At 36.1% G+C, this 24332-nt stretch overlaps 2 protein-coding genes and 1 long non-coding RNA gene across 3 annotated transcripts in view; 2 read left to right on the plus strand and 1 right to left on the minus strand.

Annotated features, from left to right (window-relative positions):
- The window catches only part of LOC149962898 (uncharacterized), a 128403-nt gene that overhangs the window by 70639 nt on the left and 33432 nt on the right, over positions 1-24332 (minus strand). The gene's annotated exons all lie outside the window — the stretch shown is intronic.
- Positions 1391-7884, plus strand: LOC149962901 (TD and POZ domain-containing protein 4-like). Its single transcript, XM_090170393.1, has 2 exons — positions 1391-1506; positions 6795-7884. The coding sequence occupies exon 2, from the start codon at positions 6861-6863 to the stop codon at positions 7869-7871; it is 1011 nt and encodes a 336-aa protein (XP_090026519.1). The 5' UTR covers positions 1391-1506; positions 6795-6860; the 3' UTR covers positions 7872-7884.
- LOC149962902 (zinc finger MYM-type protein 1-like) lies at positions 15109-15966 on the plus strand. Its single transcript, XM_090164467.1, has one exon. The coding sequence runs from the start codon at positions 15109-15111 to the stop codon at positions 15964-15966; it is 858 nt and encodes a 285-aa protein (XP_090020593.1).

The raw sequence follows: 24332 nt of genomic DNA on the forward strand, positions 1-24332 counted from the left end.
GATAACGTCGTCAGAGAGCCATTGTAAAGTACTATAGTTAGACAACTTGTACTTATATAAAATCTTGTTAATAATTGCTGTAATTTACGTTATTGACCATTTTACAAACGATGCAATCAACGCGAGGGGTACATATAACTACCGCCTTTTTTATTTCGACGCAAGCGACATCTATTGAAAAAAGAGTACTTTCTGTCGAGCCGCATTTGGTTTAATACAATCATGATAGGATGAACACCTTTCTGATCTTCAGAGGCAAACGTCAAAATACAAGTCTACAGTGTTGCCAATGCTTGATAAACGAAATTCCCTTAGCTGAATAGTAATTTCCCCATTAATTACCAAGCCACTATTTATAGGAAATATAACCTGAAAAGCAATCTTTATGGAAGACCTCTTAATTTTTAAAATTACCCTGTACAGTGGCGCCAAACATTTCTAAAGCAAAAGGCTAGAGCGGCCAGAGCTGCAAACTTTGGTGTTTCAAAATCAGCTAGGCTAATACCCACCACCTTAGGCCTAAGTCATCATGCGACTTTTGAAGCCCTTAATTCAGGTGGCCGGGTTACAATGCGTAGGAGGGTGGTGGAGGTTATATTAAAATACTCGATAATCCACAATCCCACAAAAACGGCAATTTTTATTAAAAATTCCAGGGTTTATCTCACATAATGGAAATGAAAAATCGTGGAAATTCCCACAATGTTGTATTTATCCCGCAAATTGGCAAAACTGAAATGCCAGTACTCACCATATGTCTATAAAAAGTTGAATATTTTGGATATCGACACTAGTGCGCTCTGGTGGTGGAGATTAAACAATTCTGTTTGGCAATATATGACGTGTTGCTTCCAAGATACTAAAATCTTATTATATTATATTATTATTATAATAGTATATTTTTATGTAAAATCGTATTGTAAATTTGGAACATTAAAATAACTTATATAAACAGGGCGATTTTGACCCTGAAAATGCTCATCAGGACCTTCAAAATGACGATCATTTACATGGGAAATTCGGCACAACTGACACCATCGACGATATAGCCCAACTATGTCGCTACGCAGTTTTAATATACCCTGATCGCAACGTGGTTGCAACCTCGAGTCTTCGGTTTGCTCATGCCCACTAGAGAGCCGGGAGTAGTGGCTCACTCCTGTAATCCCAGGCGTCCGGGAGGCAGAGTTTGTGGAAGGCCGTGTGAGGACGACTACCAATCCCCCAAACGGGTGGTCGGGATACTTCCGCCACGGGTGTCCCCACCCCTGTCCCCACGTATCCCCCCGTTACACATTTCTCACCCTGATTAATCAGTTATTGTGTGTGTGTTGGTGTCTAAGGCCTCGGGTCGATACCGATGTTTGTGTATCTCAAAAAAAAATGCCCACTAGAGGCGCTGTTGATATTATTAAAAAACATCGAATTATTAAGACGTTAGCTTTCGATCTGTCGAGTTCGATTGCTCCATTAGCTAATTAAGTACAATTTTGGTACTTTGCGAAGGTGAGTTTATTCTGTTCCATACTATTAGGATTTATATAGTAATTACTACCGTCTAGTACTGTGATCAGAATGAATTTAGTTGGGCCTAAGAATACGGGATTGCCGTGATACCATTACCATCGCATATTTTGTTCGTCTGCTTTCAATTTTTCGTGACACTATTTCACACACGATCAACATTTGTTTACGTTTTGCGATGCGCTGATCACTCACCATGACCGGTGTACAAGCGCGTTGTTTTGACTGAACTAAAGTAACTGATTACAGATTTAGCATTACTAAAGGCTGTACTCAGTTTGATCGGTGGACAGATTTTTAGTTGGTGGCTAGCTCCTCGACGTTTTGTGATTAAAAGGTGGAAGAATTTTCTTGAAGTAAGCTTGGGTGGAGCCAGAGGCTATTGGTATGGCTTAGTAGTGGATTAACCAATAGAGTAGTAGCAATCCTTAGCTTTGGTCATGGCCGACATTGTGGGCGCGAATTTGTTATGAATAGGAAAAAGCATGGGTGACGTCGTGGGACGTAGCATTGCCATTACTCTATGGGCTGAGTCAGGAATCCATACCTCTACTTGGAATGCTTATCGCGGCAGATTTTCATCTTGATGTGGCTGACCGTTTTTTATGAATCGTGTACTATATATAGTATACGAGTCATTATAGGCTGGTGTCGTCCATGTGTGTGTGTGTGTGATCGGGTATGATCGGGAACGCGAAAAAACATAGCGAAGCGGGGGAAATTCCTCTTAGTTTGCGTTGTGTAGATCATCAAGAGCCCTATACAACGGCAAATTGACGTGACAACACAGGTTGAATTATATTCAATTCACGACTGCGCGCATGCGTTTTTCGGCTTCCCGGCTAGAAATGAAATATAAAAAGATGGCCGAACGTCGTCGAGAAAATACGAGCATTCAGGCAAAACGGGTTTAGTTTCTAGTCAAAATTAAAGATAATTCATAAATAATACAAAATCTAGTTGCATAATTGAGTTTGTGCAATAAAATAATTAGCGATTTGAGCTGTATGTAATTGAAATTCGGTTATTTCTGGCTATTTCGTTGTCAATTCATCGCTAAGACTTGGATGCTTTTACATCTATACATATTTTTCTTTTTGGCCAACACACTCAGCGAAGCGACCGGTGTAAAGGTTAATGACGCGCTCTATCAATCTACCGGGCGTGAGTTCAATTCTCGCTTCCACATTTTATTTTCAGTTTGAACATTTTATCTGCTTTTTATATCAAATAATTTATATTACTTAAATTCCTCGAATTAATTATCTTGTCATTTTAATTCATTTTGGGCTCCCAACGCCATCTCGTTACAAAAAAAATAACTAAGAATTTTGGAATTGCTGTATTTTTCAATTATAATTATTTATAATAGTATTTAATTTCAGTAGTATTTCCAAAAATATTAAAAATATTAAATTACACTCTTTAAACTAAAATAACTACTAACAATAAACAATCTGAGCAAACACACGGGTACACGATTCATATTACAAAAATATATTTTTGTTTCCTTTACGTAACTTTGTTAACTTAACAAACAGCAACGTGAGAGGGGAGCGCGCGCAGAGGGGATTTTTTGTCTCGTAGGCGGGGCCAAAGCCGCCAGAGTGATCTTACCATACGCGATACGGCACGATAAGCATTCCAAGTTGAGGTATGGATTTCTGCTCAAAATAATAACGTTAGCAGTTCAAGGAGATGCACAGTAGGGTGGTCCAAAAGGAGGTTTTAGCAACGTGAGAAGAGCCATAAGGGGCTGTTCACTAATTAGGCTTATTAAAATTATCAATCATTATAAAAAAGCGTATTAAACAAAAATGTTTAAAAGGCTACATCAGCGTTTGAAAAATTCGGCCCGAATTGAGCACGTGGTAGCAGATGCGACCAATCCTATTCTTTAAACTAGTTGAAAAGATCAAATTCAAACTCCGATATGGCCCTTTGAGCTAAAGATAATTATACAAAAACCAATTCGGCGAACTGAAATAACCGTGTTAATTCTTGTTAATGTTACTGCTAAGAAAGGTCAGATATTAAAATAGACTTAGAATTCGGGTCTTTACGAAACACTATGAAACATACTCGTTGGCAAAATACACCAAGAAAAAGCTCTAAGCGTGAAGCGATTGTGTGGAAACTGAAAAGGGAAACGTGATTTTCGACCCAGGAACTCATCTTGTCTATAAATTTATTTTTAGTTATTTCGAGTGAAAAATAAAATTATTTCGACCCATTCTTTTGGTCCGACTTCCGCTGAGAGTGACGAAGATAAGATGGGTTCCCATGTCAAAAATCACGTTTCTCTTTTCACTTTTCACACAATGGTTCCAATTTGAAAGATTTTCATCGTGGTGGTTTGCATCGGCTTAAAGACATTTAGACTTATATTTTCAATTTACAATATTTTTAAATTGGAACCATTTCTCTAAATCCATTGGTTCTCGAGATAAAATTTTATTGACCTTGAACCACGAGTTGCATGTCAAATATCATTCCTGAAAGTATAGATGCGCAGACCATATTACCGAAGTCACTTAAGCGAAGTGGTTCTATATTCAAATAGATCTATTCTGATCCCGTCTACCTAAATACCATCGAGTTCCAAGTCGCAGTTGGTTTTACCGTAGCTAAAATATCACATTTGGATACTTAAACGTCTAGACATCGTGTCAGTCTATAATTTATAATTAAGGATAATGACTATGTTGAGACGATTTTTAGCTTTTCTCCTGCAATCCACCTCACGCTCCAACAGTAAGCTCCTCCCCTTTAGTGCCAATCAAATCGGTCAAGTATAATAAATAAATAAGTTTCCTCAAGCTGACGTCTTACGACTCGATAGAAGCACACTTCGGCGCCGTTTTTCCCGGGGGACAGTCCACTTCCTGGATTAACGACGCACCCCTCAAAATATTAAATCCGATTTAATCGTGATTATTTTGATTAAATTCAATTTAATCACGATTAAGTTGATTAAATCACGTTTAATCAAGATTAGAATATTTAAATCACGTTTAATCAAGATTAGAATATTTAAATCTGATTTAATCATGATTAAATGATTAAATCTGATAAAAATGTTTAAATCTGTTTAAAAAAATTATATCGTGATTAGTATGATTAAATCGTACTTTATTTTTGATTTTAATGATAAATTCTATTCGATCGATTATATTGATTAAATCTAATTAAAATGATTAAATCTAATTAAAATGATTAAATCTAATTAAAATGATTAAATCTAATTAAAATGATTAAATCTAATTAAAATGATTAAATCTAATTAAAATGATTAAATCTAATTAAAATGATTAAATCTAATTAAAATGATTAAATCTAATTAAAATGATTAAATCTAATTAAAATGATTAAATCTAATTAAAATGATTAAATCTAATTAAAATGATTAAATCTAATTAAAATGATTAAATCTAATTAAAATGATTAAATCTAATTAAAATGATTAAATCTAATTAAAATGATTAAATCTAATTAAAATGATTAAATCTAATTAAAATGATTAAATCTAATTAAAATGATTAAATCTAATTAAAATGATTAAATCTAATTAAAATGATTAAATCTAATTAAAATGATTAAATCTAATTAAAATGATTAAATCTAATTAAAATGATTAAATCTAATTAAAATGATTAAATCTAATTAAAATGATTAAATCTAATTAAAATGATTAAATCTAATTAAAATGATTAAATCTAATTAAAATGATTAAATCTAATTAAAATGATTAAATCTAATTAAAATGATTAAATCTAATTAAAATGATTAAATCTAATTAAAATGATTAAATCTAATTAAAATGATTAAATCTAATTAAAATGATTAAATCTAATTAAAATGATTAAATCTAATTAAAATGATTAAATCTAATTAAAATGATTAAATCTAATTAAAATGATTAAATCTAATTAAAATGATTAAATCTAATTAAAATGATTAAATCTAATTAAAATGATTAAATCTAATTAAAATGATTAAATCTAATTAAAATGATTAAATCTAATTAAAATGATTAAATCTAATTAAAATGATTAAATCTAATTAAAATGATTAAATCTAATTAAAATGATTAAATCTAATTAAAATGATTAAATCTAATTAAAATGATTAAATCTAATTAAAATGATTAAATCTAATTAAAATGATTAAATCTAATTAAAATGATTAAATCTAATTAAAATGATTAAATCTAATTAAAATGATTAAATCTAATTAAAATGATTAAATCTAATTAAAATGATTAAATCTAATTAAAATGATTAAATCTAATTAAAATGATTAAATCTAATTAAAATGATTAAATCTAATTAAAATGATTAAATCTAATTAAAATGATTAAATCTAATTAAAATGATTAAATCTAATTAAAATGATTAAATCTAATTAAAATGATTAAATCTAATTAAAATGATTAAATCTAATTAAAATGATTAAATCTAATTAAAATGATTAAATCTAATTAAAATGATTAAATCTAATTAAAATGATTAAATCTAATTAAAATGATTAAATCTAATTAAAATGATTAAATCTAATTAAAATGATTAAATCTAATTAAAATGATTAAATCTAATTCAAATGATTAAATCTAATTCAAATGATTAAATCTAATTAAAATGATTAAATCTAATTCAAATGATTAAATATAATTAAAATGATTAAATCCTATTCAAATGATTAGATCCTGATTCAAATGATTAGATCCTGATTCAAATGATTAGATCCTGATTCAAATGATTAGATCCTGATTCAAATGATTAGATCCTGATTCAAATGATTAGATCCTGATTCAAATGATTAGATCCTGATTCAAATGATTAGATCCTGATTCAAATGATTAGATCCTGATTCAAATGATTAGATCCTGATTCAAATGATTAGATCCTGATTCAAATGATTAGATCCTGATTCAAATGATTAGATCCTGATTCAAATGATTAGATCCTGATTGAAATGATTAGATCCTGATTGAAATGATTAGATCCTGATTGAAATGATTAGATCCTGATTGAAATGATTAGATCCTGATTCAAATGATTAAGTCTCGTTTAAATCGTGATCAGATTTTCTAATCTGGATTATAATTTTTAATCTTGATTACCCTGATTTAATCATTTTACTATGATTAAGACGCACCCAAAATGGAAGTGACCTGCCCCTCGGTTTTTCCTCCCCTCCTTCCTTCCTTTCCCTCAGTAGAAATAAATAAATTTTTTTATATTAATAAATTTTATCCTTTTCATATTTAGCTACGAAGAATCGGCTTTGTAAGAAATCTACACTCAAGATCCGAGTCCTTTTAGTTAGATTCGTAAATGTCAAGCGAAGAGAAAAGCGACAAACTATATATCTTGGAGAAAACTACGAAGGACGTGACGTTTGACATCCGCAAACCAAGTCGGTTTCTGATGGGCGTCCGAGACAAAGATGGCTACCTCAACCACTTTGAAATCTATGTGCAGTTTGGCCACCCTCAATCCCCGATCAAAACAATGACCTTCATCCTCGATCAGGCCGATTTCAAGTCCGAAAAATTCGTTCAGAGTACCTGCCTCGTTCGCCTACTGAATTTGGACAAGTCGAAGACCATCTTCAACTTCCGGTACCGCGTGTTCGGCCATATACCATTGTCGGGACCCAACGACAGCGACAAACACGATCTCTACTTCAGCAAACAAAGCTGCTGTTTCGAAGACTACATTGACGACTTCGACGATGACCACGAGAGTCTATTCGTGATCTCGGTAACCTTGGGTTCTCAGTTTGTCCCAAAGCCGAAGTCTTTCGAGTCGCAGAAGAAATTACTCGAAGAAGAGATACTAACAGACTTCGTCATCCAAACCAAAGGGAAAGACTTCCCGTGCCACAAGGTCGTCTTGGCCGCTGAGTCGGACTACTTCAAGACCATGTTCTTGTCCAAATTGAAAGAGTGCTACAACAACGTGCTGGATTGGTCCCATCACTACGATCCGGACACCGTCGAAGATATGTTGCACTACGTATACACCCACCAAATTCCGCTGAAGGTTAAAGAGACTTGTTTTCAATTGCTAGAAGTAGCTTGTATTTGCCTGCTCGACAGTCTGAAAGATATGACCGTCATGACCGTCTTTGAGATCATGAGCGTGGACAACGTCTTGGATTCCTTGAAACTGGCCATCAAGTACGAAATCGACACCCTGAAGAAAAACTCTTTGAATTTCTTATTCGAAAATTACGAGGAAGTATCCAACAGCAGCGGCTGGAAGAACATGGACGGCGAAACGGCCAAGATGATCATGAAGTCCTCCTTCGACTTAATGGGCGCCCAGAAGATGACCGTTTGAGTATAGGGATTTTTTTTAAATAAATATGTACAGATTTTGATACAAATATAAACCATTAATTGAAAAAAATATTTATATTCGTAATTGCGCTTTGTGGCATCTAGTAGCAACAAACACAAGGAGAACGCGGCTATAGCCTTTAAACACGCTAACGCAGTGTTGTGTACAAATTTCATTGGACGAGCCTTTTCGCTGAGCGTTTTACGGAAATGGGAAGACAATTTCTCTCCCCTTCCGACGTCTAACCAATGAAAACTGTGCACGAGAAAATGCATGACTTTGGACGGGTTGCGTTCTCATTGTGTGTGGTGCTGTGTTGGTTGCTCCTAGGTGGCATAATGAATAAATATAAAATGTTACGTAAACAATAGTAACATTTGTCGAACAGTCTTAGCTTTAACACACTGTATAGAACGAGCTACGTGTACTTGGTGAATCCGGGGCAACTGTTAAATTCAAAGTTTAATCACCTCAACTCTGGAAAAAGAAATGGTTGCGTAGTTACCATTATCACGCGGAAGATGTAACACCTTTTAGCATTTTAGGAAGTAAGGAGGGGGGGATAGACGAGCCAAAATGGGACGACCTTATTAGAATAATTATCTCTGGAAATAATCTACGTTTAATCCCGAAGAGATCGGGAGAAGACATTTTAAAGGCGCGCCTGGCTGTAAAATATTAACCGCGGTATCAGGCAAGGGGCAACGCCCTAAGCCTTGGCGCGTCCTTTCCCGAACTCCTCGAGGGCCTCCCGAAGCCGATGGCGATTATAATTGAACCCTGGCTCGCGTAAATCGTCACAGGGCGGGCCTTTGCCACTTAACGCGGAGACGCGTTTTCCGTCATTACTGTCATACTCAATAATATTAATAACATCCATAAGGAATCTGTCCGGAAAGGAGACAGCACTCCAGGCCTGAGAGAAACGCTTGCACCGTTGACTGTCGACGCCTCCCAATTTCTTCATTACACCCTCCTCCCCAAAAACGTCAATTTGTCCTATCTGGTAAAGGTCATTGAACTTGGTAGTACGACTAGAAGTACTTTAGTAAAGGGCTCGGCATTTAAACCGTTTAAGCCACGTAGGTAAAAAAATGTTTTGCGTCGTCAGCAAAGACACAAATGCGACGGTTTGCAACCAAATTAAAATTTAACACTAATGAAATGTTGAAAAGAAAATTACGATTGCTATTGTAGTCAAACTATATCAAACAGCGTTAAATATTAAACGAACTACCTAACAATTGTGCATAAATCATAAGCGTACCTGGATACCCGAGATCAATGACATCGTAATTCAGATAGCAACGTTTCTTCGTGTTTTTTGGGTAGTTTAGTTACAAGAACCAATTATCTAAATAATGGCGGGGTACCATTCTACGAATGAATTAATATCCGATATTTAAAAATATTATTAATAATAATAATAATAATAATAATAATAATAATAATAATGAGATTATCGGGGTCCCATTTTACAGGAACATAAATATTATAAATTGGGTTGGTATATCTACATGGGATTTTAATATATCCCTATGAAATATCCCTGAAAGTGTTATGCAATGTGTAATTTTGGTTCAATGCGTTGCGATTTTTGTGAAATTTTGCGCTAGCTTTATAAATTAATCGGATCTTTTTTTAATTTAAATTCATTTTTACTTTTTTAATAACTTTTTAATTTGTGCCAAAGAAGTTGAAGAAAATTATATTTAATGATTGCAAATTAAAAGATCCTCATAAATTTGAAATCAGCCAAAATTGTAGGATTCGGTTGTATGGGAGACGAGCCTAAAAATGGTCTCAATATAGTTATTATCTCCAAGGATAATGCAGTATTATCCTTGTTCTACCTTAGTATAAATACATTTCAGAATTCTAGGATTTTACAGAAGCAATTCCGAATTCTAGGATTTTACAGAAGCATTTCAGAATTCTAGGATTTTACAGAAGAATTGCAGAATTGTAGGATTTGATAGGGCCTGTTAATAATAGGATTTCGTAGGATCAGTAAAGAATTATAGAATTTGATAGAACCAGTTAAGAATTATATGATCTTGATAGGACCAGTTCAGAATTCAATAAAGCTTTTTATGTTTTAATTCTAAGGAACGAAATATGGATTGGTTTAATTTTTCTGGCTTTAAAAGTAAATTTTGTACTTTAAATGGTAATGGAACTAAATCGTCTGCTAGCAGACGCTACAACTTGTTTTTAAAGTAACTAGCACCAATCCCAATTAGCTTTTGTTAAACTTGGTGGCAGAAATGTTAAATTAGTTGATCAACCGCAACTATTACGGAACCTGTCTGTACTTTCAGAATTTTCGGGCCAACGAACTGAATCAAAGGATCTTAATGAGGTTCTTTATTTCCCCTGATATCCAAGGAACCACGAATGATAGAAGTCAATCGATACACCATTAATTAACTTTGTCTATTTAAATTCTTTTATAACGCCTTTTGTCAAATTAAATGAGATATTATACGTCAATACAATTTCCTTTCGCAACATTAAAACCGTAACTGATTGGAATTGAATTGATAGCCGCGCCCTGAGATAATATCTTTCAGACATAAGAATTCACCTCCTTATCGACTGCTAAGAATGTATTGGGGGGGGCAAAGCAGTTTAAACCCGGCAGTCTGGGGTGCTGCGCCCTGGCGACAGGGCCGTGCTTAGAGGTCTCGCGGCCCCGGGCGAAATGCATGGGCGAAACTGATTGTAGCGGCCCTCCGGTATATACATCCCTATGGTAAAATTTTAGAGGCCCTGGGCGACCGCCCGGCTCGCCACCCCCTAAGCACGGCCCTGCCTGGCGATAAGAAAAAACAATGCTAACCAAAAGTATTTTTTGTAATTGGAAATTTTATAATAAACAGAGAAGTAGAAGAGATTGTAAGTTTCAAAATCAATATTTCTTAAGAAAATAGGTGCTCCTAAAACGTGTTAATTTTTTCTTCTACGTCACTAGCTATAGTTATTGAAGTCTGTTCAAACTATTTGAAATTAAATGGACTTCAGCGACACCAAGTTTGTCCACACTGAACTAAAATTACCCGTGATTTTCCTATTCCCAGTATTAACGCGTTCTTTTTAAAAGCTAACAGTGAGTCCCTTTAGATTATTGTTCCATGAGTTACGTAAGGTTGGGATAGTAATTAGTTAGTTGAATAGTTATCTTTTATAAGAGGTATATAACATATCCTTCTGACAGCATCAATGGTCAATTTTCGAAATTAAACGTCTTAATTCGAAGATAAGATGACCATCGAAGCAGTGGCGTAGCTAATGGTCCGCAGGGCCTGCGGTGCGGGGGAGCCTCGAGCTTCAGGAGGGCCTCGAGCTTCGGAGGGGGGCCCCGCTAACCATAAAAAAAATAATTGGGGGCCTCATAGAGATTTTGGCGGGGGGGCCTCTGAGTTCTCAGCTACGCCACTGCATCGAAGGACCACCGACCAACGACGCCAAGCCTCGAAAGTCCTTATTAATCTAAGCGGGGTTGAAATTCTTTATCTGAATGATCCCCGAATTCCCAAACCACAATATTTGACACAAGGCATCCCAGATTACAACTGGAACACAATCGCGACGTCACCTAGTGTCTCGTAACTTACAAAGATAAACGACGACAAAAGGCTGCCACCTTTTCTAGTCCGTATTGACAATAACTTATCGAATGGGTAACAATCGAACTTCTGATTAAAACGACCCAGCAACCACGTCTCTTGACAGCGCGCCGGGTACGGCGCGGTGCTTTAATCCGCTTATACGAAAGGGACGAGTAACAAGGTATCTGGTCAGCGAAGAGGGAAGTAGAGCAAAAGCGCTAGGGCGAAAGTTCACCGTATCGATTTGTTAACGTACCCTATCTCTTCCGGGAGTCATAACCAGAAACTTAAGTTACCTGATATTGAATCCGAATGGGAAAGACGCCAAAGCTAACGCCAATGCGATATCTCACGGTGAGAATGTCGTAACTCCGAATTGTTAGCTTTTGGAAATAAATGGATTTCGTGTTGCTCTGGGAATTCAAAAAGAGCTTTTGGTCGGGTTATTTTTGGATTTTAACAAATGGAAGCGTGTTAAATATTAATTGATTTATTTTCAGAATTAGCAAATTAAATATTTAAATTTTCAAGCAAAAAACGTTTACGGAGATACAGGATTTAAATTTATTTGGAATTTTGATTTTATCCCAGTTTTTTTTTTGTTTTCTACGTTCTCTTGAAATGATAATTTGTTTTCAAACTTTGTGAAATTTTAAAATTAAAGTCACGGTTAAATATATTCCATGTAAAAATATTGACCAATTTACAAACGATAAAATCAACGCGAGGGGTACCTATAAGTACCGCTTTCTTGATTTCAACGCTAGCGACATCTATTGAAAAAAAGAGTACTTCACGTCGAGCCGAAACTTGCTTTAAAACTCGGTTTTAAGGAGTCGCAATACTGATTAGTATTGTTTTTTACGTTAAAATGTCATATTACCTTGAAATTCCGTTACACCACATTTTGTAATCGGTGGCTTGAATGATTACGGTAATCGCTCTGTAATAACAAATCCATCTGTAATTAGTGGTGACGTCAGGATTCTGAGATATTTTTCTAGGGACGAGGGCCCATTTTAAATGAGTAAATTGGTCATGTTGTGTCCCCACAAATTAACTTAAGTAGGCTCTTTATAAGGCCCCTTAAAATGGTTTTGTGGGTCCCCAAGTAAAATGAAAAGTAGACTGTAGCTATATCCCTGGTAATCGCCTCTTGATTGTTTTCTAATTTATGCAATCGCTTGTAATCATTTAGTAATCAATGTAATCGCTTGTAATCATTTAGTAATCAATGTAATCGCTCTATAATCATTTAGTAATCAATCTAATAGATTCGTAACCATTTAGTAATAAATCTAATATATTCTTAACCATTTAGTAATCAATCTAATAGATTCGTAACCATTTAGTAATCAATCTAATAGATTCTTAACCATTTTCTAATCAATCTAATAGATTCGTAAGCATTTTCTAATCAATGTACTCGCTCCGTAATCAATACTAATAATAATAATAATAATCGGCTAGGCTAATACCCTTAGCACCACATTAGGCCCAAGTCATCTAGCGACTTCTAATGCCTTAAACAGTATTTATGTAATAGGTGTAGAAAATATGTGAAATGGTGAGTCAACAAATACTCTTTGCATCGAACATTTACCTCAGCTTTGCGAATAAAAAATGGAGTTACCGAATTTTGGCACTCTGATACCGACAAATGTATTATAATCTGCACTTTGGCAACGGCAGCAGGTGACGCAGTCTAGGCGAGACCATCGCGAGATGCGATAGGAAGATTGCGAAAGCCAATAGGAAGTGAGGGGCGTTTGTTGTCGACCCCCCCCCCCTTCCCGAGATGGGGTACAAACCCCCCTGCCACCGACGCCGACCAGATAAGCGTTGCGTTTCCGTAAAATCCCCCTTTGGTTCGCGAATGGAGAGAAATAACAGTTATAAGCCCCCCCCCCTCCCCCCAGGCCAAAGCTTATCTAGGAACGTAAAAGTTATTAGCTAGTGGACTAGTATATCTGGGGGGATATTTTATGGAAATTTTGGGCTATTTTGGTCGTAACGGTTCGATTCTGATTGTATTTTCCTTTTCCGTTTGCTGCTTGATGTAAATATTTGCTACGCAACTTAAAGACTAATTTTCGTCCACAAATAAAACAGATAAACTAAAACTACTTTATTCAACCAAATATTCAGTGGCGTAGCAATAGGGCGGCCTGGGTGGCAAATGCCGCGGGCCTCGGACCCCGAGAGGGCCCATCGTGCGGGAACGTCATGCCTTGGTCGAAACATTTTCAAAATTAAAAAATACACAAAATATAATTTAGTATTTCAGTAACTATTTTACTTACTTTTCGTAAAATGATTTAAAACATAATTTAACTTCCGGATTTTTTTATAAAGTAGTACTAGGTTAGTTCGTGATATACTTTTTCGTATGTGTCGTGTGCCCGATTTTACTACGAATGTCAAAACTATCATGTAAAAAGGTTTTATGTATACATTTTGCTATTTCTGCGATAACTTTTCCCGCCTCACCTCCACGTAGGTTCGGCACCTACTTCGTATTTCCACTATACCCAACTTTCACAATTTTTTCATCCCATTTAAAGCGGCTAGTTGGCCGGGAGTAGTGGCTCCCTCCTGTAATCCCAGGCGTCCGAGAGGCAGAGTTTGTGGAAGGCCGTGTGAGGACGACTACCAATCCCCCAACGGGTGGTCGGGATACTTCCGCCACGGGTGTCCCCACCCCTGTCCCCACGTATCCCCCCGTTGGCGTGGCCGTTACACATATCTCACCCTGATTAATCAGTTATTGTGTGTGTGCTGGTGTCTAAGGCCTCGGGTCGACACCGATGTTTGTGTATCTCAAAAAAAAAAGCGGCTAGTTGTCAGTTGACTTAGTCTTGTTACTTGTAACTTGTCTATTTGTATCGCAATAATCACAAATTATTATAGTGTATGATATCATGTCTAACAAAAAGAAATTAAGTGGAAGTGAGAAACGAAAAATGAAAAAGTAAGCAGAGGAGAAAGCGTCTAAATTACCTAAAATCAGTGGATTTTTTGCACCTTTTGAAGAAACAAGTAAATCGACAGTGAATAAGTGCACTAGAACTACTGAGGAAGAAACAAATAATGATCAGACCAAACGTCACTATGAAGACAATGATTATGATGCGACTACCATGCCGAACATCATCGATTCTTCCGAGAAACATAATAGCATAGCTAAAGCTAATAGTGATGATACCTGTTTTGAGGTAACTAGCATAAATTCAGTGAATCGTTCTCTTTTTGCTATTCCAAGTATATTAACATCTTATCCAACGGACCGCGGTCACTTTGGTAGTATTTTGAACGATAATATAAAGCGATATATTGTTGAAAGGGGACATTGTAGACCGACTGGTCCCTTTGAAATGGACGAAAAAGGTCGTTCTTTTTCCGAAAAATGGTACTATTTGACATCAAAATCAGGTGTTAAAATTGAACGAATTTTGCTGTGTTTCTTCACTATTCTTAAAAAAGCATATTGCGATCCGTGTTGGTTGTTTGCAGATCGGAGCGCAAGTAACTTTCAAAATTTTTGGGTAGAAGGTTTTTCGGACTGAAAACACGCAAGTGGAGCAATTCAAAGACACGAGTCTTCCACCATTCATTTAAATTCTTGCATGGTATATGAACAATGGCGCTTGCATGGAACATTGGACAAAGAACTAGAGCAGACTTTGCAACGAGAAAAACTGTTTTGGCGCCAGGTCTTGCATAGGATGTTCGACGTATCTCTAACACTAGCCATGTGTAATTTACCTTTTCGAGGGCACAGAGAAGAATTAGGAAGCAAGAAAGGGTCGAATGGAAATTTCATTTGTATTTTAGAGTTGCTAGCTAACTATGACCCAGTTCTGGAAACAATTGTTAATAAGCGACAAGGTTCAATTAAATATACCAGTCCTACTATTCAGAATGAAATTATAGAACTACTTTCCAAAAATGTTGAGTCAGAATTAATCTTGAGAATCAAGGCAGCACCATTTTTCTCCTTAGTTGTTGACACCACTCAAGACATTTCCAAAGTTGATCAGTTATGTGAAATATATCGGTATTGCACCGTGGAATATGATTCTTCTGGTAAACCAAAAGAAGTTCGCATAAATGAAAAATTTTTGGGCTTCCACAAGGTAGACGACCAAACAGCGGTATCGCTAACAAACCAGATAATACATACAATTCAAGGTAGGGGAATATCTATAGAAAAGTGTCGTCGTCAAGGGTACGATGGTGCAGCTAATATGAGTGGAATTTACAATGGGTTGCAAAAACGAATTCGCGATATAGAATCGAATGCGGTGTATGTGCATTGCGCTGCACATAACTTGAATTTAGTAGTAAATGATGCTGCATCACAAATTTCAGAGATGTCAAGATTTTTTGACACTGTTCAAACTGTTTATTTGTTTTTTTGGACAAAGTATTCAGAGATGGGACCTATTAACCAGTTTAGATACCGAATCAAAGCATACGCTTAAAAAACTGAATCCTACTCGTTGGGCTGGTCGTTACGATGCTATTTTTGCTCTCAAAACATGTTTTACAGATGTTCAAAAAACTTTAAAAAAAGTAATATTGACTAGTAAGAAAACAGATGAACGAAATGAAGCCATAGGAATATAAAAAAGAGAACTTTAACTTTGTTTGCCAGTTGGTTTTTCATTGTAAAATTTTACAAACGGTGAACGTTGTATCGAAAGCTTTGCAATCTACAGACATAGATCTCTTAAAGGCGGCTAACCTCTTAAAAGTGTGTATGGGTGAACTCGCTAGTGTTAGGAATAATTTTAAGGACATGTTAACCGAGGCGAAGGAGCTGGTCTATTCGGCCAGAGTTTGAAATGAAAAGACAAAGGAGGGTTAAATAACATTTCGACGAATTATGTGAAGATCAGCGCTTAACGGATCCTGAAAGTTATTTTAGAGTTAACATATTTTATCGAACTTTAGATATTATCATCCATCAGCTTAAATGTAGATTTACTGGTTTAAATGAGATTGTGGAAAGATTTAACGTAATAAATCCGATAAGTTTAAAAAATCTAACCGATACCGAACTTTCGAAAGAAGCTGAGAAACTTGTTAAAGCTTATCCTAAAGATTTATCTAACTCATTTGTACCAGAAATTCTCAGTTTGAGGTGTGCGTTGAAAGAAGATATCCGAAAGGTTTCGACCGTAAAAGAGTTGGCCAATTTATTCATCATAGATAACCACACTTTGTCTGCCAGTTTCCCTGAACTCTACACGGCATTACTACTTTTTCTAACAATACCAGTGACATCTTCCAGTGCCGAGCGCTCATTTTCTAAACTAAAAATAATTAAAAACTATCTGAGAAGTAGCATGAGGCAAGAAAGGCTATCGGGGTTGGCATTGCTATCAATCGAACAAGACACTGCACGTCAGTTAAATACTGATAAACTAATCGATCAATTTGCAGATTTGAAAGCAAGAAAGAAACATTTCATTTAATGAAACATAATTATGTGAAAATGAACTTCGTTCTAGTCTCCTATTCCTAGACTCTAGTCGAACTGTAGATATTAACTTTAACCAGTAAAAAAATAGTTGTTGAAAGTTAACTACGTACTATTATATATGTTCTGTATCCGCCGTGCATTTTAAATTTTTTGAACTACCGTCAACTACGTACTACTTTAACAGTATAAAATAAATAAGTTCAATTTTTAATTAAAGTTTTAATTTTTGCCATACTTTTAGGGGCCCCAAAGAAAAATTTGCCACGGGCCAATCAAAGCATTGCTACGCCACTGCAAATATTTACTTCATTATAATAATAATCAGCTAGACTAATGCCCAAGTCAGAGAATATAAAGCCCCAGGAATGGAAGGTGTAGCTCCGTCTAGTGGAACTTTTGCGCCTCTCGTTTTTAAAGAGAGACCGGGTTGCGATAACCGTTTCCGGTTACTCTGATTTGCTTTGCCGGAAGTTTCTAGTTCGGCCAAAATACGCGGCCAAAAATATCAATCCTTCCATTCCTGGGGCTTTATATTCTTTGCCCAAGTCATCTAGCGACTTTTATTGCCTTTACTACAGGTGGCCGGGTTAAAATGCGTAAAACATACAAACAAGTTCAGCAAGCGTAGCTTATTTTATGGAAAGGTCTATTCTCCCCAAGTATAGAACTCAATACATTCATGCGCATGGGGTGGCGGAGAGGAGCCGGGTTCAATCCCAACTTGTGGCCCTGGGTAAAAATTCGGAACCACTCCTTCCGTATTGAGTTTGCAAGTTCTCTCCCCACTGGTTCAAGTGGTTTTCCCCCGAGCTCTTCGGTTTCCCCTTCCACAAAAACTTGTTGAGGTTAACGGTATATAGTGAGTGTAGGGAGCTGTTGGCTCGCGTGGCATGAAGGACTTGCCACCACCCTCCTACGCATTGTAGCCCGGCCACCTGAATCCAGGGGCTAACCACTCTTAGAAAGTCTGTACATCGATTACGCCGGATAACGCTTAGATTAGCACTGAAAAAGGCAGGGACTTCAAAGATTACGCGTAATTACATTAGTACAGTCAAAGGTACGGCTCTGTACACCGATTACGCGGAGTGATCAGCCCCTCGACCTGAATTAATGGCTTAAAAAGTCGCTTGATGACTTAGGTCTAAGATGGTGCCAATTGTATTAACCTAACTGATTATTAACATTATTATTTTAGGCAAGTTAAGCCACCCGGCGGAAACGTTATCGGGGGAACTTGTAGGAATGTAGATTGTACAGAATAAAGCTACATCTATATACATTCCTACAAGTTTTCCATGAATGTTTTCGTCGGGTATAGCTTAACCTTTCTGGTAGCACCAAAGATTTACATAGCGTGAACCTTAAAAATTTAATCGTGCAAACCGGACTTCCTCGCGACATGGCGAATGGTTGATGTTTAAAATATCATCTATGTAAACTTAACATAGATTTTGGTTTCCCTAAATCATAGCCAGTACAACGAGGCTTAGCTTGGTGATCAGCCGCTTTTTATGACTGAGGCTTAGCACCTCTTTGGACAGATCCATATTTAAAGAAATTAAAAGGTAATTTTTAAACACCCAAAGTCTTACCAGATGGCGTAGAAAAGTAGAGAGAACTTGAAGGATTACAACTATACGTCTCCATTCAGCTACAAGTTTCACGTACACATTTTCGAGGGATGTCTCATATCGTCTAATGTCGAGGCTTAAATAATCCAAGCTAAAACTGTATTTACTTTGAATTTCTAATTTTTGTAGTAAAATTATCCCGTGCTTTTGCACTACCGGAAACAAGTCTGCCCAAAAGTTAAAGCTAATTTCCCGACAAGATCGTTTGCTAACTCTGCAGCGAGGTGCTAACCTGTAAGAATTTGCCTGTACACCGATTACGTAATCATTAATGAGTACAGATGATTACGAAGAGTACGCATGATTACGATGAGTACAGAATGATTACGATGAGTACAGAATGACTTTGATGAGTACAGAATGATTACGATGAGTACAGAATGATTACGATGAGTACAGAATGATTACGATGAGTACAGAATGATTACGATGAGTACAGAATGACTATGATGAGTACAGAATGATTACAATGAGTACAGAATGATTACAATGAGTACAGAATGATTACGATGAGTACAGAATGATTACGATGAGTACAGAATGATTACGATGAGTACAGAATGATTACGATGAGTACAGAATGATTACGATGAGTACAGAATGATTACGATGACTACAAAATGATTACGATGAGTAAAGAATGATTACGATGAGTACAGAATGATTACGATGAGTACAGAATGATTACGATGAGTACAGAATGATTACGATGAGTACAGAATGATTACAGAATGACTATGATGAGTACAGAATGATTACGATGAGTAAAGAATGATTACGATGAGTACAGAATGATTACGATGAGTACAGAATGATTACGATGAGTACAGAATGATTACGATGAGTACAGAATGATTACGATGAGTACAGAATGATTACGATGAGTACAGAATGATTACGATGAGTACAGAATGATTACGATGAGTACATAATTATAACGATGAGTACAGAATGATTACGATGAGTACAGAATGATTACGATGAGTACAGAATGATTACGATGAGTATACAGGCAACCCAAAACTTTAAAATTTTTACAGAGTAATTGAGTACGGGAGAATTCCAATGAATACGCGTGATTACAGATGATTACGCGCTATTATAAATGATTAAACGTGATTACAAATGAGTACGCGAGATTTCATAATGATAACGGGTGATTTCAGATGAGTACGAAGATTACAAATGATTACGGGATTACGAATGAGTACAAAAGATTACGTAATCATTACAGTTAGGGTGTAAAACGATTACGGGAAGTGGTTAGCCCCTCGGCGTTGCCATACTTACTATAATTATGCTACAAATACCATAATTTTGCATCATATTATAAATGGTACTACTATTTTGAGAGCGTACTATATAGTAAAAAAATGTACCATATTTCCAAACCTATTGTACTATAATGGTACTATTTTTATATTTACATTATTTCTACTACGAAAATAATAAGAATTTCATATTAACTATACATAAAATCGTCGCCTGAAAGGAAAAACCACGTAACTTTATATTAATTAATTGTTAAGCCCACGTTCAATTGTTGCTAGATTACTCGATAGTCGATACCATAGAAATCGAAATTTCTAATCGGCGCACGCGGCAATTTTCAAAAAATTGTTCGAGTTAGTGATTCCGATTTCTATGGTCGATACTGGCTACATCCACACCCCATAAAGAAACGACACACGATAATAGTTATCTGCATGTTATGCAACAAACACTTAAAATTAAAAGTAATTCATACTATTTTATATTGGTAACAAAATTTATATGGTGGTACTATAACTTTTTACCCTTTGTACAATAATTCGATCAGAAAAATCTGGCAACGTTGTAACTCTGCTAGTAAGGCTCAAATCAATATATAATCGTGCACTGTAAATTGCCCGCAAACGTTCAGATCTTTTCAAATCTGAACTATATTGTTTATTTATGCTGAAATAAGTAACAAATATAAGTGACTATTTGCGAAAATTATCCGAGGAACTGATTTCAGAGTTATTGTGTTAACATGGTTTAGTGTCTAAATACGGCCAAGGCGAAACTGTATTTATTTCCACTTAGGGATAATATTTATGGGGCGATATAGCGTTGCTCTCAATCCACATCACACTCTAACAGTAAGGTCCTTCCACCTAAAGAAAAATCAAATCAGCCCGGTATAAATACATTATTCAACTACTCAGTTCGGTTGCAAGTCCCAGTCGGAGCTGTTGGTCTATAATAAAGGTTGGTTAAGAAAATTAGCGTTAAAACAAGTGTTATATTTATTTTTATTACGTTAATTGTGGTAATAATTACTAGAGCTCGGCGTTTGGATAAAACTTAACCAATTATTTTATTTTTATCCATAACCTACAATTATCCGAAAATATAAATTATTTTTTCCATGTGAAATCGTTGTTTATCCATGGATAATATCCATAAATAAACAGTTAACCAAAATATTTACGATTAATTGTAATTTTGTCAGTTAATTTATCTGTTACGCAGAGCTCTAATAATTACCACACGATGGCGCTGTGGCGTTATACCGTCGTAAAGACGGTTAGCGGGGTGTCACCTTGCCCTGCACTCTTAATGAACAAGTTGGCCCTCTTCTAGGAAGAATTGTCCCTACTGGTATTAATTTCTCGAGATGACCCTTAAAGATAGATCTCCGCAATTCAGAGTTATTTACTAAAAACGTAATCCCGGTTCAATCCCGCCCGGTATAAAATTTTAATTTTAATTAAAATAATTGAGACGAAACAACCGAGTTTAATTTATTCAGAATAATATAAATTAAGTAGTTACAACAGCGAGTTAGACGTACTAAAACAATGCACAATTGAATTTAACCCTATTTACAGAACAAGTTTATCAGTTAAATATAACACGAAGCAAATTTTAATGAAAGAAATATCTACAGAGGGTATTTGTATTTTTCTTGCTCACGAAATACTTGCCGCATCTTTAACGATAATTTTATTTCAACACTCGCCCTTGATGAAGATACAGTAGAATAGCTATATTCGACATCTGGTAGTGGACGACTCGTAGACTTCCTGTTGACGTTGTGACACATACCGCATGAAAAAGACCGTCCAATTTCCTATATCATATAATGACTCGCACACCCAGGAAATCAATGACTGCATTAGGAATCGTAGATGTCCAAATATCTTCACCAATAAAAAATGTGAAGCGAAAAACTTACCTTTCACAAAGCGCAAAAAGTCACTTGACGAAACGACAGCTCGTATATCAATAAATGACCGTAGACGGAATAGTTAGGGCTCTTTATAAATAAAAACAAACGAACCCAATTGATGAACTGCATTAAACATCTTAATCAGTCGAGAAAACGTTTAAAATAAATTACGAAGTAATGACGACCCAGTTAAAAACCAGACAACAAAAGTGTAAGAGCACGATGTATACAACTCGATATTTTCTTCATAAATGAACTATTACGCTTGAAAACTAATACGCTAAACACACAATAGATAAACATATACGACTGAAAAAACGAAATAAAGTTCAAAAAAACTAACGGGTTCTACCCTTTAACCATCTTATCTGCTGACTGCGCTAAAACAAGTTCTGACCTTTAAATTTTCATACTTAAAAAATTGACGTTAGTAACTTTAAAACTGCTTAAAACACCGTAGCTTAACAAGCGTCGGTGGCTCAGTGGTTAGAGTAAATCTCTTGCACGCAGCAGACCCGGGTTCGATTCCCGGCCCGCGCCAATAAATCGCAAATTGACACCAAGACGAATACCGTGAACAATTGGTGGAAACCCTGCCATTGGAAGTTGAGAGGTTGCCATAACACTCAGCACTCGGTCCGTCAGAAAAGTCAATAAGAAGGAGTTGAAGAGAAAACGCCCGTACACACAAACTCAACACCCACAACCGTCATAACACAACAAACACAAACACAATACCCACAAACACAAACAGAACACACCCAACATCCACAACCGTCATAACACAAACTCAACATTCACACCCTACACATAAACATTACAATAACGAAATATCCAATCAAACTGAGTTAAAACTGTTGCGACGGTGAGCGTTAACGAAAAAGAATTATCCAAACCAAACCCAACCGCAAATTAATCCGCTAACGCTCACCGTCACCAGCCTTGGAAAAAACGGTGGACAGGTGGTCAAAGACCAGTTAATTAATTGCTCAGACCAGTTTATTTATTCAAAATTTGTGGATCACTGGTCACCGTGTCCAGTTTATTAATTCGAAATAATAACAAAAAAACAGAAGGTGACCAGTTTAATAATTCCAAATAATAGGAGATGACCTATTAATTCAAGGTTTATATCAATTTTTATTTCCCTATTCACTGGATTTCTATGTCCAGCCGGTGCCTAGCACCGGTCCAGCGACTGTAGAGTCCTAAGCTTCGCTCGCATCCCTCGAACGAGTCGAACTGTCTAACCCCCCTCTGGCCTCAAACCCTCAATCCTCTAGTCTCGCTTTCCCCCGAGTACGGTAGGCTACCTGGCAACGCGGTAACGGACCGGGGACTCTGGAGTTACGGGGCCTAGAGAAAGAGAGATAATACTGTAAATTACGAGGGTCTTCAAGGCTATGGTAGTAGTCTTAGGTGAGATAGTACTATATTGTACTATTCTTGTGGTACTCATAAAATAAAGTTAACTATTTTGAATACGCGTAAAGTTAATGTTACCAACATAACATAATCTAACTTCTAAACATGTAGTGTAGGTTTTTTTAGGCTTATAAATGACATTAGAACATTTTATATAAGACCAGTTTAATAATTCATAAGCTAGGGGGTCACTGGTCATAAGGACCAGTTTAATAATTCATTTGCTAGGGGGTCACTGGTCATAAGGACCAGTTTAATAATTCATTTGCTAGGGGGTCACTGGTCATAAGGACCAGTTTAAAAAAAAACCTTATTTCCAAGGCTGACCGTCACACGGTGGTTTTGCCAACCCTTCGACTTCGTTCCCTTATTCCTAGCAACTGCGAACCCAGAGAGTTCGAGAAACTACGCACGGAAAATGCAGGACAGACAGACACACAGACAGACAGACACGGTGATTGTATAACCCCTCCTAGGTTACATAGTACCCTCGGAGACGTAAAAATAGAAGAGTTTTTAAAGTGTAGTAAAGGTGTTAGTTTCGAACACACGATATATATGCATACAATACACCTTTTTCATTTTAGTGTACTTTTAAGGGTGTTTATAAAATTTTAAATTTACACCATCAAATCAGAAAAAAATATATACATAAACAAGTGTAAAAGTAACGGAAAATATGGCTTCTCACCTTTGAAGTTGTGGCATAACTCTTGTTTTACGTTTTTGGGAGTGCAGAATTATACAATTAAAGAACTAAAGGTGTGTAAAAACAACAATCAAGGAGCAGCAAACACAGCACCCCACACAAGGAGAACGCTAACCGTCAAAAGTCGTGCATTTTCTTGCGTACAATTTTCATTGGTTAGACGCTTTAGTGCCTGCAGCTGTCGGAAGTGGAAAATACGGAAATTGGCTTCCTCCTTTCCGTAAAACTTTCAGCGTAATGGTTCGTCCAATGAATTTTGTACATAACACTGCGTTAGCGAGTTTAAAGGCTAGCTGCGTTCTCCTTATGTTTGTTGCTTCTAGGTTAAATAGTGTTTTTTAGGTTCAAGTGAGATAACTTGCTGCAACCACTGTAAAAAAAGTGTTCTTTTTAATTTA

The sequence above is a fragment of the Leiobunum rupestre genome, chromosome 1, assembly GCF_980474605.1.
Source record: "Leiobunum rupestre chromosome 1, qqLeiRupe1.1.hap1, whole genome shotgun sequence".
NCBI lineage: Eukaryota > Metazoa > Arthropoda > Arachnida > Opiliones > Sclerosomatidae > Leiobunum > Leiobunum rupestre.